The sequence below is a fragment of the Urocampus carinirostris genome, chromosome 11 (genome assembly GCF_059441175.1).
Source record: "Urocampus carinirostris isolate Australia breed hairy pipefish chromosome 11, RoL_Ucar_1.0, whole genome shotgun sequence".
Lineage (NCBI taxonomy): Eukaryota > Metazoa > Chordata > Actinopteri > Syngnathiformes > Syngnathidae > Urocampus > Urocampus carinirostris.
This window is the reverse complement of record NC_142359.1, coordinates 31,245,814-31,271,297: the sequence shown is the minus strand read 5'-3', so window position 1 is coordinate 31,271,297 and position 25,484 is coordinate 31,245,814. Positions and strand designations below refer to the sequence as shown.

The window sequence follows — 25,484 nt, the reverse complement described above, 5'->3', positions numbered from 1 at the left end:
AAAGGATTCAGGTTTTCCAATTGGCTGCAAATATATTACGTCACTCCCTTTTCTCGCAAATCATGCCTCCGAAACGCCTTCACAACTTTCCCCCCCCCATCATGCACCGCGGCATGACCGAGTAAAGATGGCGGAAGGAGGAGCGGCCGACCTGGAAACCCAGAGAGGAGAGGTCGCGGCACTCATGAAAACACCGCTAAAAAAGGACGACACTTGGTAAGTGTTGGCTTTAAGTTATTTTCTAAGCGCTGCATAGGTGCTGGTTGTCTCGGTTGCACCTGTCGACGCCACTGAGGAGGAGAAAAGCGGACAAGGCGGTGCCGTGTTGACAATTAGCTTGAAGCTAGCTGTCAGCTTCATGTGTTTCAGTTCCCTGTTGAGTGACATTTATTAAAATGACGTCATACTAGAGTAGGTGCCTTATCTATAACGCCTTATCAATGGATATCAGAGAGGTCAAGCCATTCGCCTAGTCACCGGGTTAGCTTGTCCATTCGTTTAGGGTGGAGTCCGAATAAAACAGACGTTTATCAAACTCACAGCAACTGGCAGCGTTTTGATAAAGCTAAACTCAAATCGGTACTGCAATAAATGTTTTGCCTCATACAAGTTAAGCACGCTTCCTTTTTGACACCATGACCACACTTTTCTCAAATAACCGTGAACAACCCAGTCTGTGAGTGTGTGCGTGTAAAAAAATGTGTATGTATGTATATGTTCACCTGAGCCTATTGCTTTTCTTATTAATCATTGTAAGTCGCCTTGTTAAGTGATCTTAAACCTTTTAAATGCAAAACGTATTTATTCACAGCAAGGCAGAATATGTAAAGTTATAAACAAAAATGTTAGTCTGAACAAATGAATACTTGATCAAGGCTAACATTTGCTAGTGTTGACAGTTCACGGATCCTTTAACGGACAGGGATATAGAGGCACCACTTCCGGTGGTCTTTCTTAGGCAGGTACAGCCTCGCTGTTCTCATCCCACTTCAGGCAATCGTTTTGGGCACATTGGTTTGGCCCCCCCCCATGAAACTGACACAATCATTATAGAATAAATTCTGAACCAGTATAATGTCTCAGTGTAGTCACGAATATAGTTATTTCATGGTAAATCTGGGCTCAAATAGTAGACACTAAGTAACGCCTCAGTTAAATTGATGTCTGATGCACAGGTTAATTTGCATTCAAATCTATCTAACGGTTACTTGATTAATGGATCCCACAATGTTTGGGAATGTGTGCTAGTGGTAAGCATCTCGCTACAGTATTGACAATCTTTGATTATGTTATCTGCTACCAGTGACTAGACAATCCAGATTAGACACAAAATGGGCAAGACGAGATCAGTCTAACAAAAAACAAGTTTTATTTTTTGGGGGGAATCCCGTAAGAAAATGTTATTTGGTGCACACAATTTGCAATGATCAAAAAATCGAATAAAATACATGGAAAACGTATAAGTTGACAGGTGTGATATATTTTTTCTTTGTCATCATTTCAGGTATCTGGTAGGCAGTCACTGGTTCAAACAGTGGAAGAAATATGTGGGCTTTGATTGTTGGGACAAATATCAAATGGGCGACCAGAATGTCTACCCTGGCCCAGTTGATAATGCTGGACTTCTCAGAGGTATGAAAATTGTTCACCTGTATTCTTCTTAAACACTTAAAGAACTCCATATACCAATTTTAAAAGAGAATTTATTCTCGAACTTTTAACACATGCTTAGGAGAACAACATTGTTAGTGACTGGCTTTCTATTTTTGCAAAGTTCATGGAATTTTCTCTGGTGTAGGTTCTTTGTGTTCTGGTGGTCATTGTTGTGTCACTTTGTAAACCCCCCTTGTTTGTCATGCTCATCAACCTTTCCACATATCTGTTTCTTAACCACTCTCTCTTCTGTCCACCTTTAGATAAGGATGTTCTGGCTATCAAGGAGCACCTCATTGATGAGCTTGACTACATCTTGGTTCCTACAGAGGGCTGGAATAAATTGGTCAGCTGGTATGGGTTGACGGAAGGCCAAGAGCCAATTGCTCGTAAGGTATGACTTTGCAGATTTGATAATATTTTTTTGTCTTGGTACCAATGGAAATTGTTTTTAAGTCTGCTGAACCAATGTTTCGATTGTAGAATGCACCCTTCACATTTGGCTAGTCATGCTATCATGGCTGCGGCTGTGTTTGCCCCCCCCCCCCCCCATCCCCTCACTTTCCCCTCCCTCCCTTCTCCCTCCTAGATTGACCCTCCCATTTTGCCATGCATGAGCTGGGTTGTATCGGGTGGCAGATGGGTTTCTATTTTCAGGCAACGTTCTGGATGACTAAAAAGCAACATGGAGCGGGCTACGAGGCATAACATGCAGGAGGTTCATCGTCCTTTTTATTTATTTTGTGCGTCTCCCGTGGAGTCACCATCCTGGTTTCTGTGTTTTAGGGGGTACGGGGTCACACACGTGGACTTGAACCAAATGATTTTTTCCTGCTATGCCAGGCTGCATGATTTTACTTGGTTGTTTGTTTTATAAGTGCAACGATGCAGGCTGAGGTCATTGTAAGACAGAGTGGTGTCACTTGAAAGGGATGTGGGGTGGGATATAGGCTTTTGGCTCACCGGTGAGTTGAGGAATTCTGCTTGGCAGTGAGTTTTCCTCATGGAGACTTGGATGTCGGTCCAAATGGGATTTTTGAGGTTTGGGACAAGGTCAAGTTCGGAGGGCTGTAGCTGAATGTGTGTGTGCCATTTGCAACTCTCCTGGACATTTTGTTCAATTGGTATTTAGGGGAATATTAATTTGAGAGCTTGTGTGTGTGCGGTGTCATGCAGTTTTTAAATAGGCTGCTGCTTCCACAAGGTGCTGCTAATTTCGGCCTTCCACGCATGACCCAACTTCTGTCAGCTTAGTGGAAGCCATGGCACAAAACTGTTACCTAAAGAAGTGCATACATAAGATTTTACACTAACAAGTTTAAGAGACGTTCACTTCCTTTGAGTCAAATGATTCAAATTTGATGACTGATACTATCAACGCTAACTTGACAAAAAAGGACTGTCAAAATCTCACGATATTTGTTAATGTATAATATAAAAACATAAAGTCAGTCACAGAAACGGACCTTGGGCTGTTTTCTCATCAACACAACTGATGACGAGCAAGACCAATACTGAGCTTCTACAGAGGTTGCTTTAGAGTCCTCTATTTGAATGAGGTGTGTCAGAGGAGGACACGCCTGTCAGGAGCAGAAAAGGTGCTCCCAAAAGTTCCTTAAGCTGTCGTTACACTAATAGAATTGTGTTGCATATATTTACAAGGTGGTGGAGCAAGGTATGTTCGTGAAGCACTACAAGGTGGAGGTGTACCTGACTGAGCTTAAGTTATGTGAGGACAGCAACATGGACAACGTTATCACAAGGCGCTTCAGCAAGGCCGACACCATCGGTACGTAAAAGATCCCAACCACAGATATGGTTTAAAGCGGTGAAAAATATTTTTTCATAAATTAAGTCGAAAATGCTTGATTGAGTAGAAATAATTCTCTGTTCATCTATACAGTAAGACCTCGGATATCGCGGTTAATGGGGACCAAAACCACCCGCGATAAGTGAAAATCCGTGAAGTAGCGGCGCACCTTCAAAAAAAAAAAAAAACATTTTTTTTTTCAATTATTATTTTTTAGACCTGTTTAATGGGGAGCAAAACCACCCGCAAAAAGTGAAATCTGCAAAGTAGCGACGCCCCTTCAAAAAAAAATAAAAAATCTCATCTCATCTTATTATCTGCACTGCTTATCCTTATTTATCACGTTCAAGCCCCTAACCCGCGGCGCAGGTACTTTCGGGCGCTATACGCACGACACCGCGACGGCCTGTCGGAAGCGCAGCAGAATGCGCGTTCACGCGAGGGTGGGAGGATTTTGTACGGGAGTCGGATTTGGGCACAACACCGGCGCGCGGTTTTGGTGCGGCTTCCGCTTCACCGCCGTAATGCATAATAGTCTTTGAAATCCCGTCAGCAAACACGAGCTTTAACGTGCGCCACGAGCACCATGCTAAGCCGGGAAGGCTCTCGACTTACTTTGGCCGTACTGGGTGTACTGGTAGCCCACGGCTGCCACTGCTGGGTCCACGCGGCTTCCGCTTCACTGCCCCCTAACCCCCACAGGTCCCCCACCCCTTTCTCCCCCATCGAGGGCCGTGTAGCGCCATGTAGAGCCATCGCGGCCCGAGCGGGAGACGTGACGTTGGTGACTTTTTCATCCGCGTTAACAAACTCATTTTGTAGAATACGATTGCGCTTTATTGTTTAAATAAACGCGTTATATAGACTATGATCGCCCGATTATTTTAATTAGCTCGCTTTATGGTTTCAATAAGCGTATTATATAGAATACGATCGCTTTTGTCGGAAGCGCAGCAGAATTCGCGTTCACGCGAGGGGGGGAGGATTCTTTACGGGAGTCTGATTTGGGCACAACCCCGGTAAACGAGAACGGCGCACCGTGCTAGGGTCGTCGGCCAAGGTGGATTCCCGCAAAAAGTAGCAACGCCCCTTCAAAAAAAATATATATACCGTATTTTCCGCACTATAAGGCGCACCTTAAAGCCTTTATTTTTTTCAAAAGCTGACCATGCGCCTTATAATACAGTGCGCCTTATTTATGGATCAACATTAAGTTTTCCAACTAACTTGCAGCCGCCGACTAGATTTTCCCCCGAACGCCAAGTAGTACGCGGTGTATGCTGGGATTTATTTACCGGCGTTTCATTGGCTAACCAATGTGTCAATCATCATTTGAATCAATCACTATTGGCTAAAGTTATTCGGAGGTCAAGGGGTGGATTCTTTTTATCATTTACAGGCTGGCATTGGCTGGAACAGCAAAACAAAGGCTGCAATTGGCCGAAAAAGATGTGTCATTCATCAGTTGAATCGATCACTATTGGCTAAAGTTATTCGGAGGTCAAGAGGCGGATCCTTTTTATCATTTACAGGCTGGCATTGGCTTAAACACCAAAACAAAGCCTGCAATTGGCCGAAAAAGATGAATGCGTATAGCACGTGGCTGACGGCACACAGAAAGCATTTTTTTCTATTCTGTATTTGTAATTATTTTATTCTCCTGCATTTACTACCCTCACGGATGTAAGAGGACATTGGCTGCACATTATTCTGAACACAATGACTTCCTTGAGCTACTCTGGGTTTTATATTGTCCCTGTTTCTTGTTTCAGACTGAACTCGATGTTTCTGTGATAAGCGGTGCAGATAATGGATGGAATCGAGTGTCTATTTTTAAATTCAACTCAATTCCAAATGTTTGTCATATGCACAGTAAAGTTGCGAGCGAAAAAGAAAATAGAAACTAAGGAATGGTTGGCATTTCTTGAATCCCAACACTTTAACCTTCCGAATGATATTTGGAACGATGCATTTGAGTGACATCGTACGGACACCGCATCCGCACGTGTTCTCGACACGTCTTTGCGTCTTTGCAAGCTTTGGGGATGTTAAGGGGGTAATAAGTTTGACTGAACTGACTGTTTTGTCGACGTTCCCATTGTAGCGCCTTATAATCCGGTGCGTCTTATGTATGTCCAAAATAGGACCAAAAACGATTTTTTCGGGGTGCGCCCTATAACCCGGTGCGCCTTATAGTGTGGAAAATACGGTGTATATATATATATATTTTTTTACCATTACTGACCGCGAAGCTCTGAATCCGCGAACGTCGAACCGCGAAGTAGCGAGGTCCCACTGTACACATTTTCCTTGGTATACAGTGGAGAAACACAAAAAAAGAAAACAAAAATCTAACATATAATGCTTTATTCACACTACTTTTCTTATTCTTCTATTTGGTTTTTAGCAATATAAATAATTTATTTTCCAGACTTGATCGAGAAAGAGATGCGAAAACTTTTCAGCATCCCTGATGAGAAAGAAACCAGACTTTGGAATCTGTACATGACCAACACATTTGAACCTCTTAACAAGCCGGACAGCACCATCCAAGATGCTGGCCTTTACCAAGGACAGGTAGAGAACTTTATGTTAATTATGCGTTGTTGCATTATTTGTCAGCTTGTAAAACATTTTGAAGCCTCGCAAATCAATTTAGCTTTGTGGAAATGGATCCAAGTTTAAGTAAACTTAGTGAAATTGTGTGCTGTTTTGTTTAATGTCAAACTAAAGGTTTTTAATGAGCATTAAAATACCATGACATTAATATGCCATTTTTGTTTGCAGTTTTTTTCATAGTCAATGGTAGCAGGAAAGTTTTTTTTTGTTTCATCATCTTCTGTTTTGATGTCTCTTGCAGATTCTCGTAATCGAGCAGAAAAATGAAGATGGCTCCTGGCCACGAGGCTCAGACGCTTCCAAGTGAGAGCCGCCCTGGCTTCTATTTTTTGCTTGTGGACCCAAAAGTCGAAGTCTTTTCCATAGTATATTGAAATAGTTCAACACAATAGACTGTTGTAAAGCACTTACGTTTTGCTAGATAATCTATTCTAAATGATCACTTGGTCAACGTAGCATGTCACTCATTCTTCCAATGCGATGCCGGCTACCTGTTTTGCCTTATTTTCTTTCACATACCAAGTTTATTTGGATTCATTTAAGTTTTATTTATTTGCCGTCTTTCTTCAGCTTTCCCTCCAACTTCTGTTAACTCATGATCTATTCTTTCTTTTTGAAGGTCATCTGGTGCTTCCAATCTCTCTGCTTTGCCAAAGATCTCGCCTTCATCTCTCACAAACAATCATAACAGCAGCTTCAACAGCAGGAAGTAAGCGTTAGTGGTCGCAGTGGGAAGGGGTTAATATTGCTCACATATGCTGCATTTATTCCCACGTTTCCTCACTTTTGAATTGTAATGTCCAATTTTAGTCAAGCACGCCTGCCTCTGGCTGCAGGTTCTTACCAAAGAAAGAGAAAATTGCTAAGGATGCAGTTTCAATTGTTGGAGGTGACGGCAAGAAACATTGAGATTGATTATTGTGGAATTCAGTGACAGCAGTCCTCTCTCTCTACTGGTGCCTCTGGGCATCTTAGTCAGCATTTATCCATTAAGGGTACATTGTGCCAGAGTTCCTTGTTTTCACCATTTGCACATGGACTGCATTAGATTTTAAAGTAAATAGTTGTTCGTGCAATGTTTTGTTAATCAAATGAACAATGCAGAATAAGGCCACATTAAACATTATGCAGATTCCTGCATGTATCTCTACGAGACAATATTTTTTCATTTTTATTTTATTTTGATTTATTGAACTAATGACTATGGAGAAATCAACTAAAAATATAATTTCAGCTTGCTGAAAGTTCTGATCTCGCGTATCTACAGTTTGTTTTTTCCCTTTAAGAGAAGATGAACTTGAGGTCAGCAGTTAAAGTTATGAAATCCGGAGGCAAGGTCAGACCTCTGCTGAAGAGAGCACGGCCTGTCTGACATGTTTTAACGCAATATTGCTTTATTAATTTATCTGCGTGGGTTCATGTTGACTTTTCACAACCATTAATCATAATCATCAATGCCAACTATTTCTGTTTTTTTAATGCTTCAGATTGAAGCGTTTCCTTTTGAGAATCTCTTCTGTATGACCTCTTTCAACTGAATTATGCATGTGGTCTCCTTTTTTTGTCATGGTCCAACGTTACGTAATGTGCATCTATTTTTTTTTCTCAGTTTAGTGATGTTGCACTGAAGCAGCATAGTGTCACTTTCATTGGTGCAACAGCTACCTCGCTCTTCTTTGGCACTTGTCTTAAGTGACCTTCTTGCCATGCACACCTTGCAGGCACGGGACCTTCACAGTACTTTCATCTACCTTTCCTCTCTCTTTAATTAAAAAGGCACTTTATTTCGGTTACAGTGCTTTTATTCAGACCCTTGCCTTTTGTTAAAGCCCTTTAAGACAACACTTAACATATCAAAGAGCATTGGAGGAGCACTGCCAAACAATTTCTGACCCAAGAGGTGTGTACATGGCACGAGCAGGCAAAATATGGTAAGTGTGCGCATCAATGTACATTTACGGGCCTGTGAATACTGCAACCTCAGCTGGATGCAGTCGATTGGCTTCTTTCCTCATCTCTGCTGGAGCTTCCACCCCTCCCGCCTTCAAACACTCACCGCCTTGTACTTTCTGCCCCTCCTCTGCTCACCTCCCCACACCGTCCCTCTTTCTCTGTGCACGTTACGCTTCGGTAGCAGTGCGCTTGAGCATCCTTGTTGCGGCTATAAATATCTGCTTGTAGCATCCGAGCAGCAGTAGCAGCAGCAGGCAGGACTGAGGGAGGTACCGGAGACTGGAACAGAGGACGGAACGGGTGGAAATGATATTAAATCTGTTAAAAGACATTAGGTGGATTTTGGTTACCCGTTAAGTGTAGGCAAAAGTTTTTAAAAGTAGATGCATATATTTTAGTTGCTGACCTGTGATAGACAAGGGCAGTCATTCCCTCAGGCTGTTATGGACTTTATTCAAACTGGAATTCCAATGTCTGACGCTGGATTACCTTGATGGCATGAATTGAGAATGGAGCTGCACTTCTACAATGGCAGATTATGTTGTTGCTGATTCGAAAGGCAACTGGGACCAATCTGCCACTCTTTGAGCTTTAAAAGAGACATGCTGGGCAGCGTGAGGCGAGGTGGAGCTGAGATGTCATGCTCCTGTGTTGCTGGTGGTGCCTGAGGTCTGAAGCAGGAGAGCTGGACAGCAGGCGGGTGGACCACCATGTGCTCAACTGTGAGGCCAGTGCCTCCGGAACCATCACAATGCTCTCCCTTGACCAATGGGAGCCCAAAAATAGCGATACTGTCTCGCAGCCCTCTCAGAGGTCTGCTTGCTGCAGGCCCATGGTTCTTTCCAGATCGTTTTTTTCCACTATGAGCAAAATGTTAACTGTTTCTTGATGTAATTTCAGGTGATCAAAATGTTTTTTTTTTATTTTTTTATTTTTTTATGTTGCAGTGTGAAGAATTCTTCCTTCAGCCTGCCGTCCTATCACACCTACAGCAACAGTTACGACTACTCGGAGCAGAATAGACAGCGTGAACGTGCGGGCCTCTGTGGGCTGTCCAACCTTGGAAACACCTGCTTCATGAACTCTGCTGTGCAGGTATATGCATTTTCTGCAAGGGCACATTTCAATACAATAAAGTGGTCTTTCCTCGTATGAGCGTAATTCGTTCCAGGACCTTGCCTGTAGCTCAAATTGCATCCAAGTGAGCCCTAAATACCTATAAAACACATCTCCGTGATTACTAAAAACACATAAAAATAGTAACTAAACAAAATAAATACACTAATAGAATAGATATTAACAAATTCAAATGCAAGCTCTTGAGCACTGTAACAAATGTGTGTCTAGTGCAGAGGAAGGCTTGATTGCAAAGAGGAGTTGCTGATAAGACATACCTGTGAACTTGTACGTTTTCTCTGTATTTTAGTTTTTTTGGGGTCATTTCAAATTGTGCAAGGTATATAACAATTCTAATTTAGGACCGATTTTGTCTTGCCCTTTTCGGCTCTAATCCCGATTGTCTCGGTCACAACTTAGTTGTAGATTGTTAATAAAATCACTATCTTACATAGTCCGTTGTGCTGTGAGTTAATAGGTGCCGCGTTGTGTTTGTAAGGTTTATTATCGCTTTATAAGGAAGATTTGCAATCATAAGGAGTGCAATTGGTGTAAGTTGACAATTATGAGGTCAAGAGACTGTTGATAATATGTAAGCACCTACTTTACACTTGAAATGAAAGTCACTGTAACATTGTATCAATAGCTACCACTGTATATTGAGACGTGATGAGGCTACAGACGGTGATGTGCAAACTAACGGGAATGAGGGATTTGTAATGTAAATGAAGTGCGCTCAGTGTGTAATGTCATTGTCCTTTGCTGCTTTTGTGTCCTCAGTGTTTAAGTAATATCCCTCCCCTGACGGATTACTTCCTCAAAGACAAGTACACGAGCGAGCTTAATGAGGACAACCCACTGGGCATGAAGGGAGAGATTGCCAGAGCCTACGCTGAGATGATAAAGCAACTGTGGTCCTGCAAATTCAGCTATGTTACGCCAAGGCCTTTTAAGGTGGTACACAACCTTAAAAACATAAAACTACCTTCAGTTCTGGTTTCTTACATTGCCTTTTCTTTTCTGTTAACCCCAATCCTCACATTAGACCCAAGTGGGGCGCTTTGCACCACAATTCTCAGGCTACCAGCAACAGGATTCTCACGAGCTGCTAGCCTTTCTACTAGACGGTCTTCACGAAGACTTAAACCGAATCAGAAAAAAGCCGTATATCCAGCTGAAGGATGCTGAAGGTCGGCCAGATAAGGTGGAGCAATGCTCAGAAGGATCAGAAATTTCTTACATAGGATTATAGGAAATGTATTAAAAGACATTTACTCCTAGGTGGTGGCGGAGGAGGCTTGGGAGAATCACATTAAGAGGAATGACTCTATTATCGTGGATATCTTTCATGGCCTTTTCAAGTCCACCTTGGTGTGTCCTGTTTGCTCCAAGGTCTCTGTGACTTTCGATCCTTTCTGTTACTTGACACTGCCTCTACCCATGAAGAAAGAGCGGACACTAGAGGTTTATCTTGTCCGACTGGACCCTCTTGCTAAACCAACGCAGGTAACTTGTAGCATAAAGAAACATTATCTTGACATGTTTTTTGTATTCATTATTTTTTTCCGTCCTCAGTATAAACTTACCGTGCCAAAAGTGGGGTATATCTCTGACCTGTGTACCTCCCTCTCCAGTTTGTCTGGGGTGCCTGCTGAGAAGGTATGGCCATTCCTATGACAAGGCAAGCTCAATTTCTTAAAAGGTTTCAAAATAGCTTTAAATGACCATTTCCTCCTTCTACACAGCTCACAGACTTTATTCATTTTAAATGTCATTGAGGATACAGACTCACTCAGGGCAGTGTTTTGTCCTTTTTGCTATTGAACCATAACACTCTCTTTGGAGCATTGTTACCTCCTTGAAATTCCTGGATCTGGACCAAAATGTATGATTTTTTTGCTCCAGCCAATGCTTTATTTGACCATGCATAGATTACAATCTTTTTTGTAAGTGGACATTCTCAGTAGATTTGTCAATCTTAAATAATGATATAGAGATGACTGGAGTGATTATGTAAAATGGATAGCCTAATCTTTAAAAAAAATGATAAAATGAACTTACCTCTATTAGATTTTGTATTCTCTTTTAAGCAAATGACCAAAGCAAAACCCGGTTGCAATCATTACTATAGAGCTTACTACTTTTTGATATTCTCTTTGGTTGTGAATATTGTTTCTTACCAATGCTCATTCTGCCAGATGATTGTAACTGACATCTACAGCCATCGTTTCCACCGGATTTTTGCCACCAATGAGAACCTTAGCAGCATCATGGAGAGAGATGATATCTACGTGTGAGTGTCGATATTCTAAATTTCAATCAGTGATTGCATATATAAACCACTTATTCAGTATTGTCTTCATACTGGCCTCCTCACAATTTTGTTGAAACAAATGATCTTCTTCATACAACTCAAACAGGTTTGAGGTTGCAGTGAACCGAGTGGAGGACACTGACCATGTTGTGATTCCAGTGCACCTGAGGGAAAAGTACAAGCAGTCAGGGTACAACCAGACTAGCACACCACTGTTTGGACAGCCTTTTCTTATTGCTGTGCCCAAGACGCTTAACGAGGACCAACTCTACAACATGTTGCTACTGCGTCTTTGGTGGGTTTATACGTTTTACTAAACAGTGATGGCACCAAAGCCTCCAATATTAGCAAAATTCTAGTCAAATATCTGTTGATTAACCATACTTTGATACATTTACGTATGAGCTACTTGAGACACGAGAAATGTGAGATACGAAATGTTTTTCGAACAAAAATCTTGCCCGACATACGAATGAAAATCCAATTTATGAAAATTTCCAGACGCTACCACCGCTCACTGCCAGCAATAGCTGGTCCCATTTAGTGTTTGTGTTTTCCGTCATATATAGCTGATCCTGCGGTCTTGTGTTGTTGTTTTTGAAATTGTATTGCATCTCCCGTGGTTGCAGGATGCGTGGCGGTGCAAAGAAACAAGGCCCGTGTTTGCCAGTCAAGTCAAGTTATTTATTTGTAAAGCCCTTAATCACAAAACGTCTCAAAGGACTGCACAGGCCACAATTACACCATCCCCTGATCTGAAACAGACATGCTGGCAAGAAAAACTTAAAAACATCAGCATGATGAAAAAAAAAAAGAAACCTTGTTGCTTCTTTAACGTGGGACTTTAAAGTAATTTTATCATCATATTCTTATCGTATTCATCCTCCTAATGTATTTTTATGTCCGATTACTATTTATTTTTAAGTGATCAGGAAGATGTGTTTTATTGCTATTAAGGATTAGCAACAGAGAAATCGATTTTCAGTTATGTCGTATTAGGAATATTTGCTTGAGATACGAGGTATTCTAGATGAGAGCATGATCCAGGATTAAATAATCTCATATCTCGAAGTCTCACTGTATTTTCTGTTTTTTACAGCCGGTTTGTGCGATCCACAACTTTGGAAAACGAAGACCATGAAGAAAGCCAGTCGGCCAAACAACACACTGTCAATGGCAATGCTACAAATGGTGTATTGGATGAGAGGTCACCAAGTGAGTACTGACTAACAAAGGCACATATTTTATTTGTCTTGTGACAGTTTAATTTAGAATTATTTGACTTTGCGTACCGAAGGTGAGATGGAGACAGACGAGCAGGATGACGAGTCCAGTCAGGACCAAGAGCTGCCCTCCGAGAACGACAACAGCCAGTCGGAGGACTCCGTTGGTGGAGACAACGAGCTGGAGAACGGCTTAGCTGCCCCGCAGAATTCCTCCAAAGGCCATCAGACTAACAGAAATGGCAAAAAGAGACTTTTCACATTCCAGTTTAACAACATGAGAAAAACTGACTTCTCGCTCATCAAGGAGGACTCGAGGCAGATCCGTTTTGATGAGGGTCACTTGCGGCTCAATGGTAGGATGTGCGGTTTAAATTAATATCATTTGTTGAGGATTCCCATTCGCTTTATTTCATTTCAGACTGCCATTGTTTTTCAGACCAGTCTTATCTGTCTTTGGACTGGGAACCCGAGATGAAGAAAAAGTACTTTGATGACATGGTTGTTGAGGTAATACCTGCAAATAAAGTATATATCTGTTCTTTTTTTTCTTTTTTGAATTAAAGACATTTTCCCAGGACTTTGACAAGCATGAGAGCATGGAATACAAACCTCAGAAAAAGGCTTACTTTAAGTTAAAAGATTGCATCGAACTGTTCACCACTAAGGAGAAACTGGGAGCTGAAGACCCATGGTAAGTTTAATACCGTACATGACCTTATTAACTATGCCATTATTTCTTGCAGTTTTTTTTTTATTAAAAGTGTATGTAATTTTTCTCACAGTAAATACCCAACGTACAAGGCCCCCCAAAAGTATTGGATGAATATTGAGACGGACACTTAATCATAGACGTAGACATCATGACATTTGACATGTGTACAGGTACTGTCCAAATTGTAAACAGCACCAGCAAGCCACTAAGAAGTTGGATCTGTGGGCTCTGCCTCCAGTGCTTGTGGTCCATCTAAAAAGATTCTCCTACAGTCGCTACATGAGGGATAAACTAGACTCACTAGTCGATTTCCCACTCAGGTAAACATTAAAATAAAATTTATAATCTCTTCTATAAATATGCAGATCTACTTGATGCGCTTTCTGACACCTTGTCTCCTTAGCGATCTGGACATGTCGGAGTTCCTGATTAACCCCAACAGCGGACCGTGTCGTTATGACCTTATTGCTGTGTCTAACCACTATGGCGGAATGGGTGGAGGCCACTGTGAGTTTAAAGAACTATATTATTTTGCGCTTTCTCGTGGTAAAAAAACTTGATTCCAAAAAACAATATTAATTTTAATAATAAGCAAAAATGCATGACCTATCATAAATGGGTGTTTTCTTTTAAAAAAAATACTTGTAGGCCGAGATACTGAATTATTTTTTTACATTAGATGAGCTACAACTAGAAGAACATGACCTAATAGTCCACCAGGTTGCTGCTACGGGTACCCGAGAAGACCCAAGAACCTTATGTTGCTGAAGCTGTGGGATGTGGTTGGGCAAAAAAACAAGAAAAAAACAGTGCAGTTATGTTACTGTGATTCTCTGCAGTACCGGCATCTATTCTTCTTTATACGGTTTAGCACTTGTTTTGGGTTGCACTACGCAATACAGTGAAATCTAATGATCAATTATTACAGTGTCTCATTAACTTATTAAACAAACCTGTTGTGGGAGTCGAAGAATTAAAAAAATATATAAAATGTACACTATAAGCATGTCTTGTTTCATAGTTTAATGATGACTAAGGCCATTCATTCATTCATTGGTTTGCTTTCAAAACCAAGTGCGGCACATTAATTACCTAGCAGTTTTGAAAACAATGTAAGATTAAAATCAGCATCTTCTTCCCTCCCGCCCAGATACTGCTTATGCCAAGAACACAGATGACGGAAAGTGGTATAATTTTGATGACAGCAGCGTGACACCCGTCAGCGAGGATCAAATTGTGGTGAGACTCATCCCTTTGCTGTTTTGTTATCGTATGAAAGAAAACTCTTGATTTGCTAATGACACCTAATGTAGAGCATTCAAAATGCAATAGTAAATAATCCATTTTATTAATAAGGATCATTTGAAACTGATGCACCAGAATAAAAACCCCCAACTCGGCATGAAATAAACGGAGGTTCAAGTAGCCACATAGTCCAACTAATGATGCTTGAAGCACCAAGCTAATTTGTCCCAATTAAAGGGACATTGTGTATTATTTAGTGCTTCCCAGAAGTCAAAAACCGCATTAGTTAAACAAAAAGTGATTTGAAAAACAAACCAAAATACATGAACTATAATATAAAAGTGCTCTTTGGTCAAGAAATACGTATTATACATAACATGAGCTTTACTTCGAAGGAAGTTAGTTATCAGCCATTTTGCTTTCTAAGACAGTTAGGGGCAACTACAGCACTTGGAGTTGCTGGCTACATTGAAATAAGAAATTTGGCCAAGGGGCTGATCCTGGAGATCTATCCATTTTTCTATACATGCAGACTTGTACGTGTTAGATTTCTCAATATTTGTTTTTAAATAGACTAGTTTCATCAAATTGATTTATAAACACTCACAATTTAAGTAAATAATAATAATGTATTACATCCCTTTTTGCACTAAATTTGTATAGTCCCCACGGCCCTAATTAGGATAAGCAGTGCAGATAATAGATAGATGGATGAATATTATTGTAGTTTTTAAAAAAAAAGTATTTTTGCAGTATTTCTGCAGTCGTTTTTTATAGTATTTTTGTAGTATTACGGTAGTCATAATTCTTAGAAGTATTTTTGTGTTATATTTTTTTATTAGTATTTCTGTAAAAGTATTTCCATAGTACTATTTTTTAATGTATTTCTCTAGTATTTTTTGTAATTTTGGTGTAATATCTTTGTAGGGGTATTTTGGTGTTTTAGTATTACAGTAGTAGGCTTTTAAGCAGTAAATTTGATATTTTGTTTTGTAGTATTTCTATAGCAAAATGTTAGTATTATAATATTAGTGATATTTTTGTATTTTTATATATTTTTTCAGAATAAATGCTAAGTGATATATTAGGTCCTTGTTTTTAAGCACTAAATTTTCCAATTAGTTTTGTAGTATTTTTGTAGTATTTTTATAATATTTTTTGTTGTAGACACACAAAGAGTAAGCCCAGACAAGAATGGCACCGAAAACATTTTTTCAGGAGTACTTTATTTACTATTCTATAAATAGTACGGTAATTGTATTTTGACCATTTTCTTTCCGGAGGACCAGGTGAAAAAGCTTGATGGGCTGCTGCATGTGGCCCTTTGTCTGTAGTTTGCCCATTCATGTGCTAAGGTACCTGGAAACCAAAAACATCATGAAAGACTTGGGAAAAACAATAAAAATAGGCTAAAAATTGTGTGTTTGGTCTCTTTGAGTTTATGTAGTTCGTTTTCTTCCTTTTCCTTTTTAGTTCGCTTCTTCTGTTGCTAGACAATACAATGATATCTAGTGGCCAAATATTATACATTGTCCCTTTTAAAGCAGTGCTTTTCAATTACTTTTTGTCGCTGGGGGAAAGTTAAAACAAAAGAAAAAGAAAAAGTTCCCCGATGTCAAACGTTCCTTCGCCCCCCCTTGATCGACTCAATAAAATGAATCAACAAATTTCATTCAAATTGACTTGCAACGTATTTCGTTATTGATTTGTTATGACGTTGCCTTGACGTTGCCTTCAATGCTTAAAGTACAGCTTCGGTCCGGCTGAGAGCGCCTCGGGGCCATTAAAAAAACAACATATGCCGCTTCCCACCTCAACACCACATTCAGCCACACTACACGTTCACACAGGACTAAGTAAATAAAATGGGAAAAGAGGAGATGTATATGTTATAAGGATTTAAACATCGACATTCAATAAATAATAACAGTAATAATTAATTTAGGAATGCCAAAAAGGGATAAAAGTATGCTAAAAAAAGGAAATGACTGTTTGTGCTTTGTTTACATTGCAGGCAAGACTCTAAAAAGGGCAATGAGTGGGTGGGTCTGTGTTTACTGTGAGGCTTGTGACTTTACTTAATGTTTGAAAAAATCCAATCTAAAAGTACTTGAGTTTGGGACAAGACCAAAACATATGTATGTAATCAACCAGTGACTGTTTGAATATGTTGGACAAGTCTGTCATTTACTGTTTATTGTTAAGCTGTGTGACAAATACTTGGATTTTTTTATTGTTTAATTTATAGAATATTGTTGTCTTGTGCGCCATTTTCCTATAGTTCCAAAACTTCAATATTTGAACAAAGTGGAGGAGAGTAAAAAATGTTTTTAAAGAAATAATTGACAGTTTCACTAATTATTGAAAAAATCATTAGTCGCACCTTAGAATCGACAGATACCGATTATTAGTATTAAGAGGAGACCATTAACGTATAACATTTCCTGTAAAAGCTCAAAATTTGTCTCAGAATTTTTTAATAAAACAAAAGGACATATCTCATCTCATTAGCCGTACCGCTTATCCTCAGTAGGGTCGCGGGGGGCTGGAGCCCATCCCAGCAATCATCGGGCAGTGGGCAGGGGACACCCTGAACTGGTTGCCAGCCAATCGCAGGGCACACAGGGACAGACAACTCATTCGCTCATTCACACCTAGGGACAATTTGGACCGGCCAATTCACCTGAAATGCACGTCTTTGGAATGTGGGAGGAAACCGGAGTGCCCGGAGGAAACCCACGCAAGCACGGGGAGAACATACAAACTCCGCACAGAAAGTCTGGAGCTGGATTTGAACCCACGACAGGTTCCCATGACATGAACTGTGCCGCACAAGCGCTAACCACTGCGCCGCCGTGCTGCCCACAAAAGGACATATATTTGTTATAAATTTAAATAGTACTTTATCAGCTTTCTGAAACATTTTACATCAAATAAATTGGAATTTCAACACGTCTAATCTTTCCCTTAAAACATGAACTTATTTTTTTACAATAAATAAAAATGACAAAACAACCAACATGACTCAAATTAAGTTATGTTACTGTGATTCTCTGCAGTAAAATGCATCAAAATTTCAACAGAGCTTGCGAATTGAAAAGTGTGGGCCCTCTTGTTTTAGAGCTCGATTGATGAACTATTGTTATGGTAACAGCTAATCACTCGGCCTTCTGTTTTAGCGTGCTTTTTACGCTCCCAATAACAAACACACGCTTGATTAATGAACTAATATTATAAGACCTAATATATCAGTCTTCACCTGAACATGCTTCCTGAAAACAAGTTAACGGCAATTTTTATCCTATTTTTTTTAATCAAACACACTTTTTCTCAATATTATCAGTGGTCTTGAATCATTCAGGAGTTAGCAGAGCTTCCACGGTTAACTCCACTCCAACATTATTCTTGATGCTTCAGTGGCTCCGCTTATCCAATCAAAAGGCGCGTAGTAGGTGGCGCCTGAGCCTTAATAATCGGCCCGTCTAATAAATAAAAATGCTGATACTGATATCTGTCAGATTCCCAAATATTAGTGCTGATAATCGGCCTGCTCAATAATCGGTCAACCTCTAGAACTCACACCCCTAATCGTGATACAGCGAGGGATTTCTATACAGCGGTTTAAAGCTGTAAAAAGTTGCATCCTGACCAGATTACTATGCTTTTGTGCAGTCCAAAGCAGGCTACGTGCTCTTCTACCAGCGCCAGGATACAGTTAAAGGGACTGGCTACTTTGCTCTCGACCGAGAAAAAGAGGATGACGGCGAAGGAGCAGAGGACACCAAGCGGGAAGAGGAAGAGGAGGAGGACGATAAGGAGGAGGAGGAGGAGAACAAAGAGCAACCGAGCGGCTCCTCTGATGCAGCTTCGGGCGAGGACCTTAATGAGAACCGGTGTGGTAAGAACGACAGCGAGTCGGAACAAGAGGGGCAAGGGAAAATGCCTAGTCGAGACGTTAAGGTGGGCGCCAACTGACAAGTCTCCATAATCGAAGCGAGCGAGCAACAAGTAAACGAGAGATAGAAATCTTTCCATCCCAAGCCATATGGACACACAGCATGGCAAGCGGGTGCCATCCGGCTCGTCCAAGTGGAGTCGATGAGAACGGGCGTGGCGTTGGCGGTACGCTGGGAATTCGGAGCACTCTTCTGTGGCTGTAATCTTGTATGTTTGCGCCAGTCACCTGTTGAAATTCGACGTAGGTGGCTGCCTGGTTCCGAGGCTGCATCCGAGCTGTTTGTGTTTTATGTGTCTGAGAGAAAGTTATGGTTTTAGATTTGTATATACAGTGGTATGTCTTTATATGAGCACCTCTAAACACAAGAATTCTTGCTTGCTGTTCGAATGAAAATTTAGTTCACGAGCAGTCCCAGAGGCTGTCACTAGAGACCTCTCTAGACTGCTCACCGCTCGCCTAATAAGACTCTTCTGTAAGTTTTCTGTGTGTGTGTGTGTGTGTGTGTGTGTGTGTGTGTGTACTTTCATTTAAAGTAACTATAACTTTAGTTTTAAGGTTATAGTAAGTGCTTACCCGTCGACCTTAGCAAGGGTGCTGGAGCCCATCCCAGTTGTCCTCGGGCAGTGGGCAGGGAACACCCTGAACTGGTTTCCAGCCAGTGGCAGGGTACACAGGGACAGACAACTCACTCATTCACACTTAAGGACAATTTGTTTTTGGGATGTGGGAGGAAACTGAGAGTACCCGGGGAAAACCCACGCAAGCACGGGGAGAACATGCAAACTGCACAGAGAGGCTGGTAGCTGGATTTGAGCCCCTTACCTCAGAACTGCTCCGCAGATGCACCAGTTTCACTTAATCACTTGATTGTACTTAAACAAGGCAAATTTTCTCTTGGATAATTTTCTTTTTTTTTTTTTTTTTTTTTTGGGGGGGGAAGTGCCTGCATAAGAACACGTAATTTACGTGAAAATTAGTTTTTGGTCATTGAATGAGGTACGGAGGATTTAAAAACACATGTTTTTCATTTTAAGACATTTTTACTACAATTCATGTCTCAATTGTACTCAAAAAGGCAAATTTGTCTCTTTTAATACATTTTTTGGGGGGAGTGTTGGTGAAAAAAGAAATGTTAATTAGGTGAGAACATGTCTTCGGCACTGAATGGGTTCATGATTGCGTATCTTCCTTATTAAGCGATAATTAACCCTACACAAACAATGCGGTACCAACTTACCCACAGTGGACAGACTATGTAGAATGCTGCAACAATATTGGGAGTCTAATATGACGTTGTCGCTGCTACCATCGGTCCATCCATCCATCCATCCATTATCTGCACAGCTTATCCTCAGTAGAGTAACGGGGGTGCTGGAGTCGCAGGGCACGCAGACAACTCACTCGTGCACACCAATGGATAATTTGGACCGGCCAATTAACCTGATATGCATGCTTTTGGAATGTGGGTGGAAAGTGGAGTGTTTGGAGGAAACTCACTCAAGCACGGGGAGAACATGCAAACTCCACACAGGAAGGTTCGATGTCACGACCTGAGAACTGTGCCGCACACACGCTAACCACTGAGTTGCCGTGCTGCCCCGTCTGCTACCATTGAGAGAAATCTAGAATAGAGCCAAAATGGTCGAAAAGAGCGGTCTATTTTTTTTATTTTTTATTTGTTCACTCTATGAAAAAGTTATACAGCGTACACAATGTGAAATGATCAAAACATGTTTGAATCCTGGGGAAAAATTGACTAGTATTCAATCTCCATGACTCCGACCCCACCCCTTCTCTATTCCTCCATTCACATTCGTTACAGCACTCATAATAAATTCACATTTTATTCAGTAAATAATTTATTTTATGTTTAATTAGTATTTAAATGTGTTTTAGTGGACATAAAACTGGGTTTGATAGTTTTCTAGGGTTCATTTGTATTCTTTTGGGAAGACTGCAGCTGACCAGTTAGTTTTTATCTATATAATATAAAGAAAATAGGTTCATTACAGTATCCCACGATACTGGAACAAATTGAGCTCATAAGAAGATGTACCACTGTATTTTAAAGAGGTTTTGTCATCCTGTGCTAAAACCTTGTGAACTTGCACAATTGCCAACCATCCCCTTTTAAAAATGATTTTTTATGACGTTCTTATTGCCAGACACTGCAGTCATTCAGAGATGAATGTGATGTGACTTTGCTCTGATAACTCTCAAAAAGGGAATCTGTCCTCCTTTCACACAGGTAACATGAAACTCAATTCTGGATGATTTTTAGATTATTATTATTTTCTGATATTATTCCAATGCCAAACTTGCAATATGCTCTGATCTTATGGAGGACCAATCCTGCCACATGTAGAAATAAATGTATAAATACCTACAAATATATGCAATGTAAATAGATGACTACGTAAGTAAATCACGTGATACTTAAATATATGACAAATTCTTTGTTTTTGTTTTTATTCATGTATTTTGTCATATACTGTTTTTTTGAACTATAAGGCGCATCTAAAAAAACAAAAACAAAAATCAGGAATTCCAAAGTGGGCCTTATAATCCAGTGAACTTTATAGAACTGAAAATACAATTCATAAAGATGGAAAGCCATAACTACAATGAATTCTTACAACATATGGTAACCATTTATGAAACGCATATCAATTTTTAATATAAATATTAGTGGTGATGCCAGATTGAATAATATTTGTTTTATGAAAGAACTGTCTTTTGATGCATCTCTTGCTCTTAGAGTACTTTAAATTTGATGTGCCTTATTTATGATTATCTTACAAAATACCGGTATGCGTGGTGCACTTTTGACTGAGTTAAACTTTTGTAGACACTCAAAATAAGACGAGAATACATTAATGAATTTTGAACTTGCATTAGGTTCGGTAGAACAGCTTTGGGATCAGACAATTCCTTTTCTAAATCCCTCCTCCAAGCCCCCTCTTATAAAAATTAAATGTTCAAGGTTACAAAAAACAGATCAGCCCTAAAGGGTGTGAAAATCAAAGAACAGCAACGTGATTGGCTGATAGCGTCAATGTTTAAAAGAACTATCAACAGTGAGTCAAAATAATGACCTGGCATCCCATTAGATCACCTTTACACTCGTCCAATACTAAAACAGAATTAACAGCTTTCTAATTTCAGTGCGCCTTGTATTCCAGAAACTATGGTATTTTGTTGTATGTATGATCAACCAATTGGTGAAAAGATCAGATAACTGTGCCGTCTCCTCATTTGAATGACATTTTTTCACGACAAATTACAACAAAACACACAAAATAAATGAGTGAATTGCATTAATGTCATGTATTTAGGTATTACGTGATTCATTAGTGTTTTTATTTATATGACTCATATTTTTTGGTATTTATTCATACATTTATATCTCTTCACATGTGGCAGGGTCATTTCTCAATATACTTTCACTTGGACCTTGATTTCCTCTTGTTTTGGCGCCCCGACCCGTGGTAATCAAAACTTGACCCAGCCAGAGCCCGACCATTCAACTTGATTATCAGGACCGGTCCTTAAGCAAATTTTACAACAAGTATTCCTTTGTTTAGCTTTTCATATGAATCCAAGTGATATTAAACACTATGAAATAACACTGTTAAAATAGAAGTAACATGAAGATGTATTGCTCTTAGAGTACTTTTAATTTAGAGAATTCTCTAAATTCTAAATTCTAAAATTACAACTATGTGGATCTTGGAGTTGTTAAATTCTGTAACCTATTTGATCAATTTCCAGTTACAAGGAGGGGACCATCCTAAAAGGGGAGCCAACGTATCTAATGCACGGGTCTCCAATCTTCTTCTAGCCGAGAGCTACTCTTTATTAATTAGCACAAAGGGCACCCGGTTATATATACATTTCTAAAAAAAAACCTTATCATTTTAATACAATATTGTAACTGTTATTACTAGGTTTTTTTTGTTGGAAGAAGGATAAAATAGACTCAGTCAACCACTAAAAGAAATATTTTAGCAGAAAACTAACCCAGCACTGGTGAGTTATTTTCAGACCAGATCGGCAGGCACCTTAAGTATCCGCACATTGTTCAGGATATATATTTTTATAAATATATTTCTTTTTAGAGGTAAGCTCTTATGCCCGAGCCCGACCCGTCATTGTTTTTTGTTTCTTTTTCTTTGTGAAGGATCCGTGCAACGGATTCCAACCTCTCCCCCTCGCTCAGACAGTCCTCGCAGATAAAATATTACAATTTAGGTTTGCTTCTGGCTAAGGTGCCTCAAATCAAGTTAATCTGGCCTCAATTCCCGTGTACCCAGGTTGGGTCGCTCCGGATTTTTTTCACGCCCAATTTACAGCGAGTTAGAAGCCCACCTTACTCGAACGTATTGATTGACATTTTAGACCCGACCCGGGCAGAAATTCCGGCCGGACTCAGGCTTAGGATTTTACCTCTACATATACTCGTTAACCCAGAACACCGACTTTAGTGCAAAATTCTGATCGTGCCAAAATGGTGTCTTAAATAATCTGCTATGCATTTTAGTGTGTTAGCTCCACCTTCTGCCATACTGACATTGTGTGTGTGCTGAGCCTTAAATCTTAATCTCACACACTTTTTCCCTCTTCTTTTCGCACGGCCCCTTTAAACACCCTTGAATGTCAACATGAATTAAGAAACTCCTTGTCATATCCCGGCCACATAATCGCGTTTTTGTTTTGTCTTTTAGCAGAATGGCCAGAATGTACCACACTTTTTGTTGCCTTTTTCTCTCAATAGGGCCAGGTTTGTATTTAATTGTATTTTTTGGGCTTTGTTGGATTGATTGAATGTGATGTTGACTGCTTTTCTCGCCTTTTTGGATGAGCGTGTCATTCTCTAAGAGGGGTGGCGCGCTTTTTGTTGCGCTTGGGAGCTTTTGGGAGGTTTGGGTGAGTCAGGTTAAAGGTGGGAGTGAAAAACAAAATATATTTTGCTCAATTGCGATGACATTCAATTTAATAATTTAGCCAGGATACTGCATTTTTCAGTTATACCGTATTTTCCGCACTGTAATGCGCACCGGGTTATAAGGCGCACCCCCAAAAATAGTTTTGTCATATATTTTTCACATATAAGGCCCACTGGACTATAGGTCTCATAGAACTAAAACTATAAAATAAGAGCCTCAGTATTTATTTATGTATAACCATAATATATTCGTGTATATATTAGTGCAGTGGTTCTCAAATTGCTGCGAGGCTCCAGCCAGGGGGATCATTTGACATTGGAAACTTTAAAAAAAAAAAATTTTACTGTCCTAGGATAAACTGCTTTGCACCTCCACTACATTAGGAGGCAGACACGTGTGCTCGGTGGTAAAGCATTTGCACCTAGCACAAACATTAAAGAGAGAATGAGTACAAAGTGTAGACACAAAGTGTTGCAAACCCTCCAGTGACCTCACAAAAAATATTTAACAAGAATAAGAAGATAGGTGGAGAGAGGTGGGGATAAAGAGGAAAATCAAAGTCTCTCAAAAGCTAAGATGAAGTTTAACAAAGTATATGTAGCAATCAGTTTTACTGCGAACACTGTGTTAGATGAGTAAATACAGTGTGCTTGTTCTGCTTTAAAATGTTGGCAGCAGACAGCATGATGCCAAATAAATTTAGCTGTCAATTAACATTACACCAAAATCACGCTGATATGACACTGGGGTTTGGGGTTGGTGGTTGCAGAGGCTTTTTTTCTTCCGAGAGGGAGCGTGACAAAATAATTGAGAAGCACCGTGTTCGTCCAATGATTGATTATTCAATAACATTGTATGCAATGGGATTCAAACCTGGTTTGCAGCGGTAATAGCGCCAAAACCTGATCAATAGTACATGCCAAAAAGCATTACGAGGGAAACGACTCTTTAGTGTATCTGATAAAGAATCAAGCTTTGTGTTTATTTTTCAGGACGACTTTTCTGTTCTAATCTCCAACATTGGTTTCTGGCACCGTGAGTAATAATTGTGTAATATTTTAAAATCGTAAAGCTTTTTCAGTCTTCTTTAGTATCACTGGAAGTGGTGAAGTGTCTGCAATCTACGTATCAACTTAGTTCGAGTCCCGTTGCATACAATGTTTGCGATTTTGGTCATCGATGGTTTTCTGTTGCTCAATCATTGCACAAATACGTTGGTATACCGTAAGACACACGTATTTCTTGTTCTGTATGCATTTCCAATCTTATCCCCACCGTATCTTGCAGTATATAAGGCGCACAGGGTTTTAAGGCGCTTTTACATATTTCTGTCATATTTTGGGTATGTAAGTGCACTTAAGTCCGGAAAATACAGTAAATGACATAGTGTAACTCTGATTATGCTTTTTATACTTTTTTTCTCAAGCTTATCTATACTTTCCTTCCTTTTTCGTCTGACTCCTCATCCTTCCAAATGTGCAAAACCGAGACTGCTACGATAGACTGTACTGTAAATAAGAGTTCACTCTGTGAGTGCACATTTGATAAAAGGTTATTTATTTATATGTAAACATTTAAGAAGAAAACAATATATTTAAAACCCTGGCAAGATTTGAAAGCACAGGAATGATGGTGAGGCGGCATTGCCTGTGTTCTTGCCAGGAAGTGTATTTTTTTTTGTTTTTGTTTTTTTTAAATAAAGGGATGGCTTTCTGTACAAAAAAAACAATCAAGGCATCCTTGCATGAAAAGATGTCTCCAGGTTTGGCCGCACTTGAGTTCACTTGGGTTTACATTTGAAATGTGCATGTGTATTTATACACAATATTCAATAAAGTTGTGTCAAGTTTTCTATTTCTTACCTATGCGTCTTGATATGTATGGAAAAGGGTTTTATTTTTTAATCACAACTAAAACGGTACGTGACTCAAA

General features: G+C 39.9%; 1 protein-coding gene across 3 annotated transcripts; it reads left to right on the top strand.

Annotated features, from left to right (window-relative positions):
* Window positions 1-113: 113 nt before the first annotated feature.
* On the top strand, window positions 114-25,413 carry usp15 (ubiquitin specific peptidase 15). Of its 3 annotated transcripts, XM_088346788.1 has the most exons (23): window positions 114-216; window positions 1,505-1,632; window positions 1,917-2,047; window positions 3,316-3,442; window positions 5,895-6,040; window positions 6,324-6,385; window positions 6,702-6,791; window positions 8,983-9,130; window positions 9,932-10,105; window positions 10,197-10,355; window positions 10,433-10,657; window positions 10,727-10,810; window positions 11,350-11,444; window positions 11,572-11,760; window positions 12,565-12,680; window positions 12,763-13,044; window positions 13,128-13,198; window positions 13,267-13,382; window positions 13,474-13,503; window positions 13,574-13,723; window positions 13,807-13,910; window positions 14,554-14,642; window positions 18,321-25,413. In XM_088346788.1, exons 1-23 carry the CDS (start codon window positions 128-130, stop codon window positions 18,621-18,623), a joined length of 3,108 nt encoding a protein of 1,035 aa, XP_088202914.1. In that variant the 5' UTR covers window positions 114-127; the 3' UTR covers window positions 18,624-25,413. The 3 variants fall into 3 exon arrangements, with proteins under 3 accessions (XP_088202914.1, XP_088202915.1, XP_088202916.1); XM_088346789.1 differs by lacking the exon at window positions 13,474-13,503; XM_088346790.1 differs by lacking the exons at window positions 6,702-6,791; window positions 13,474-13,503.
* Window positions 25,414-25,484: the final 71 nt, after the last annotated feature.

What these genes read in the sequence shown, in the direction of transcription:
- usp15 (XM_088346788.1), top strand. Translation starts at nt 128, where the DNA reads ATGGCGGAAGGAGGAGCGGCCGACCTGGAAACCCAGAGAGGAGAGGTC. An exon ending in TTACGCCAAGGCCTTTTAAG is followed by an intron (nt 10,106 to 10,196) that starts GTGGTACACAAC and finishes TCCTCACATTAG; the next exon opens with ACCCAAGTGGGGCGCTTTGC. An exon ending in TCAGCGAGGATCAAATTGTG is followed by an intron (nt 14,643 to 18,320) that starts GTGAGACTCATC and finishes GCTTTTGTGCAG; the next exon opens with TCCAAAGCAGGCTACGTGCT.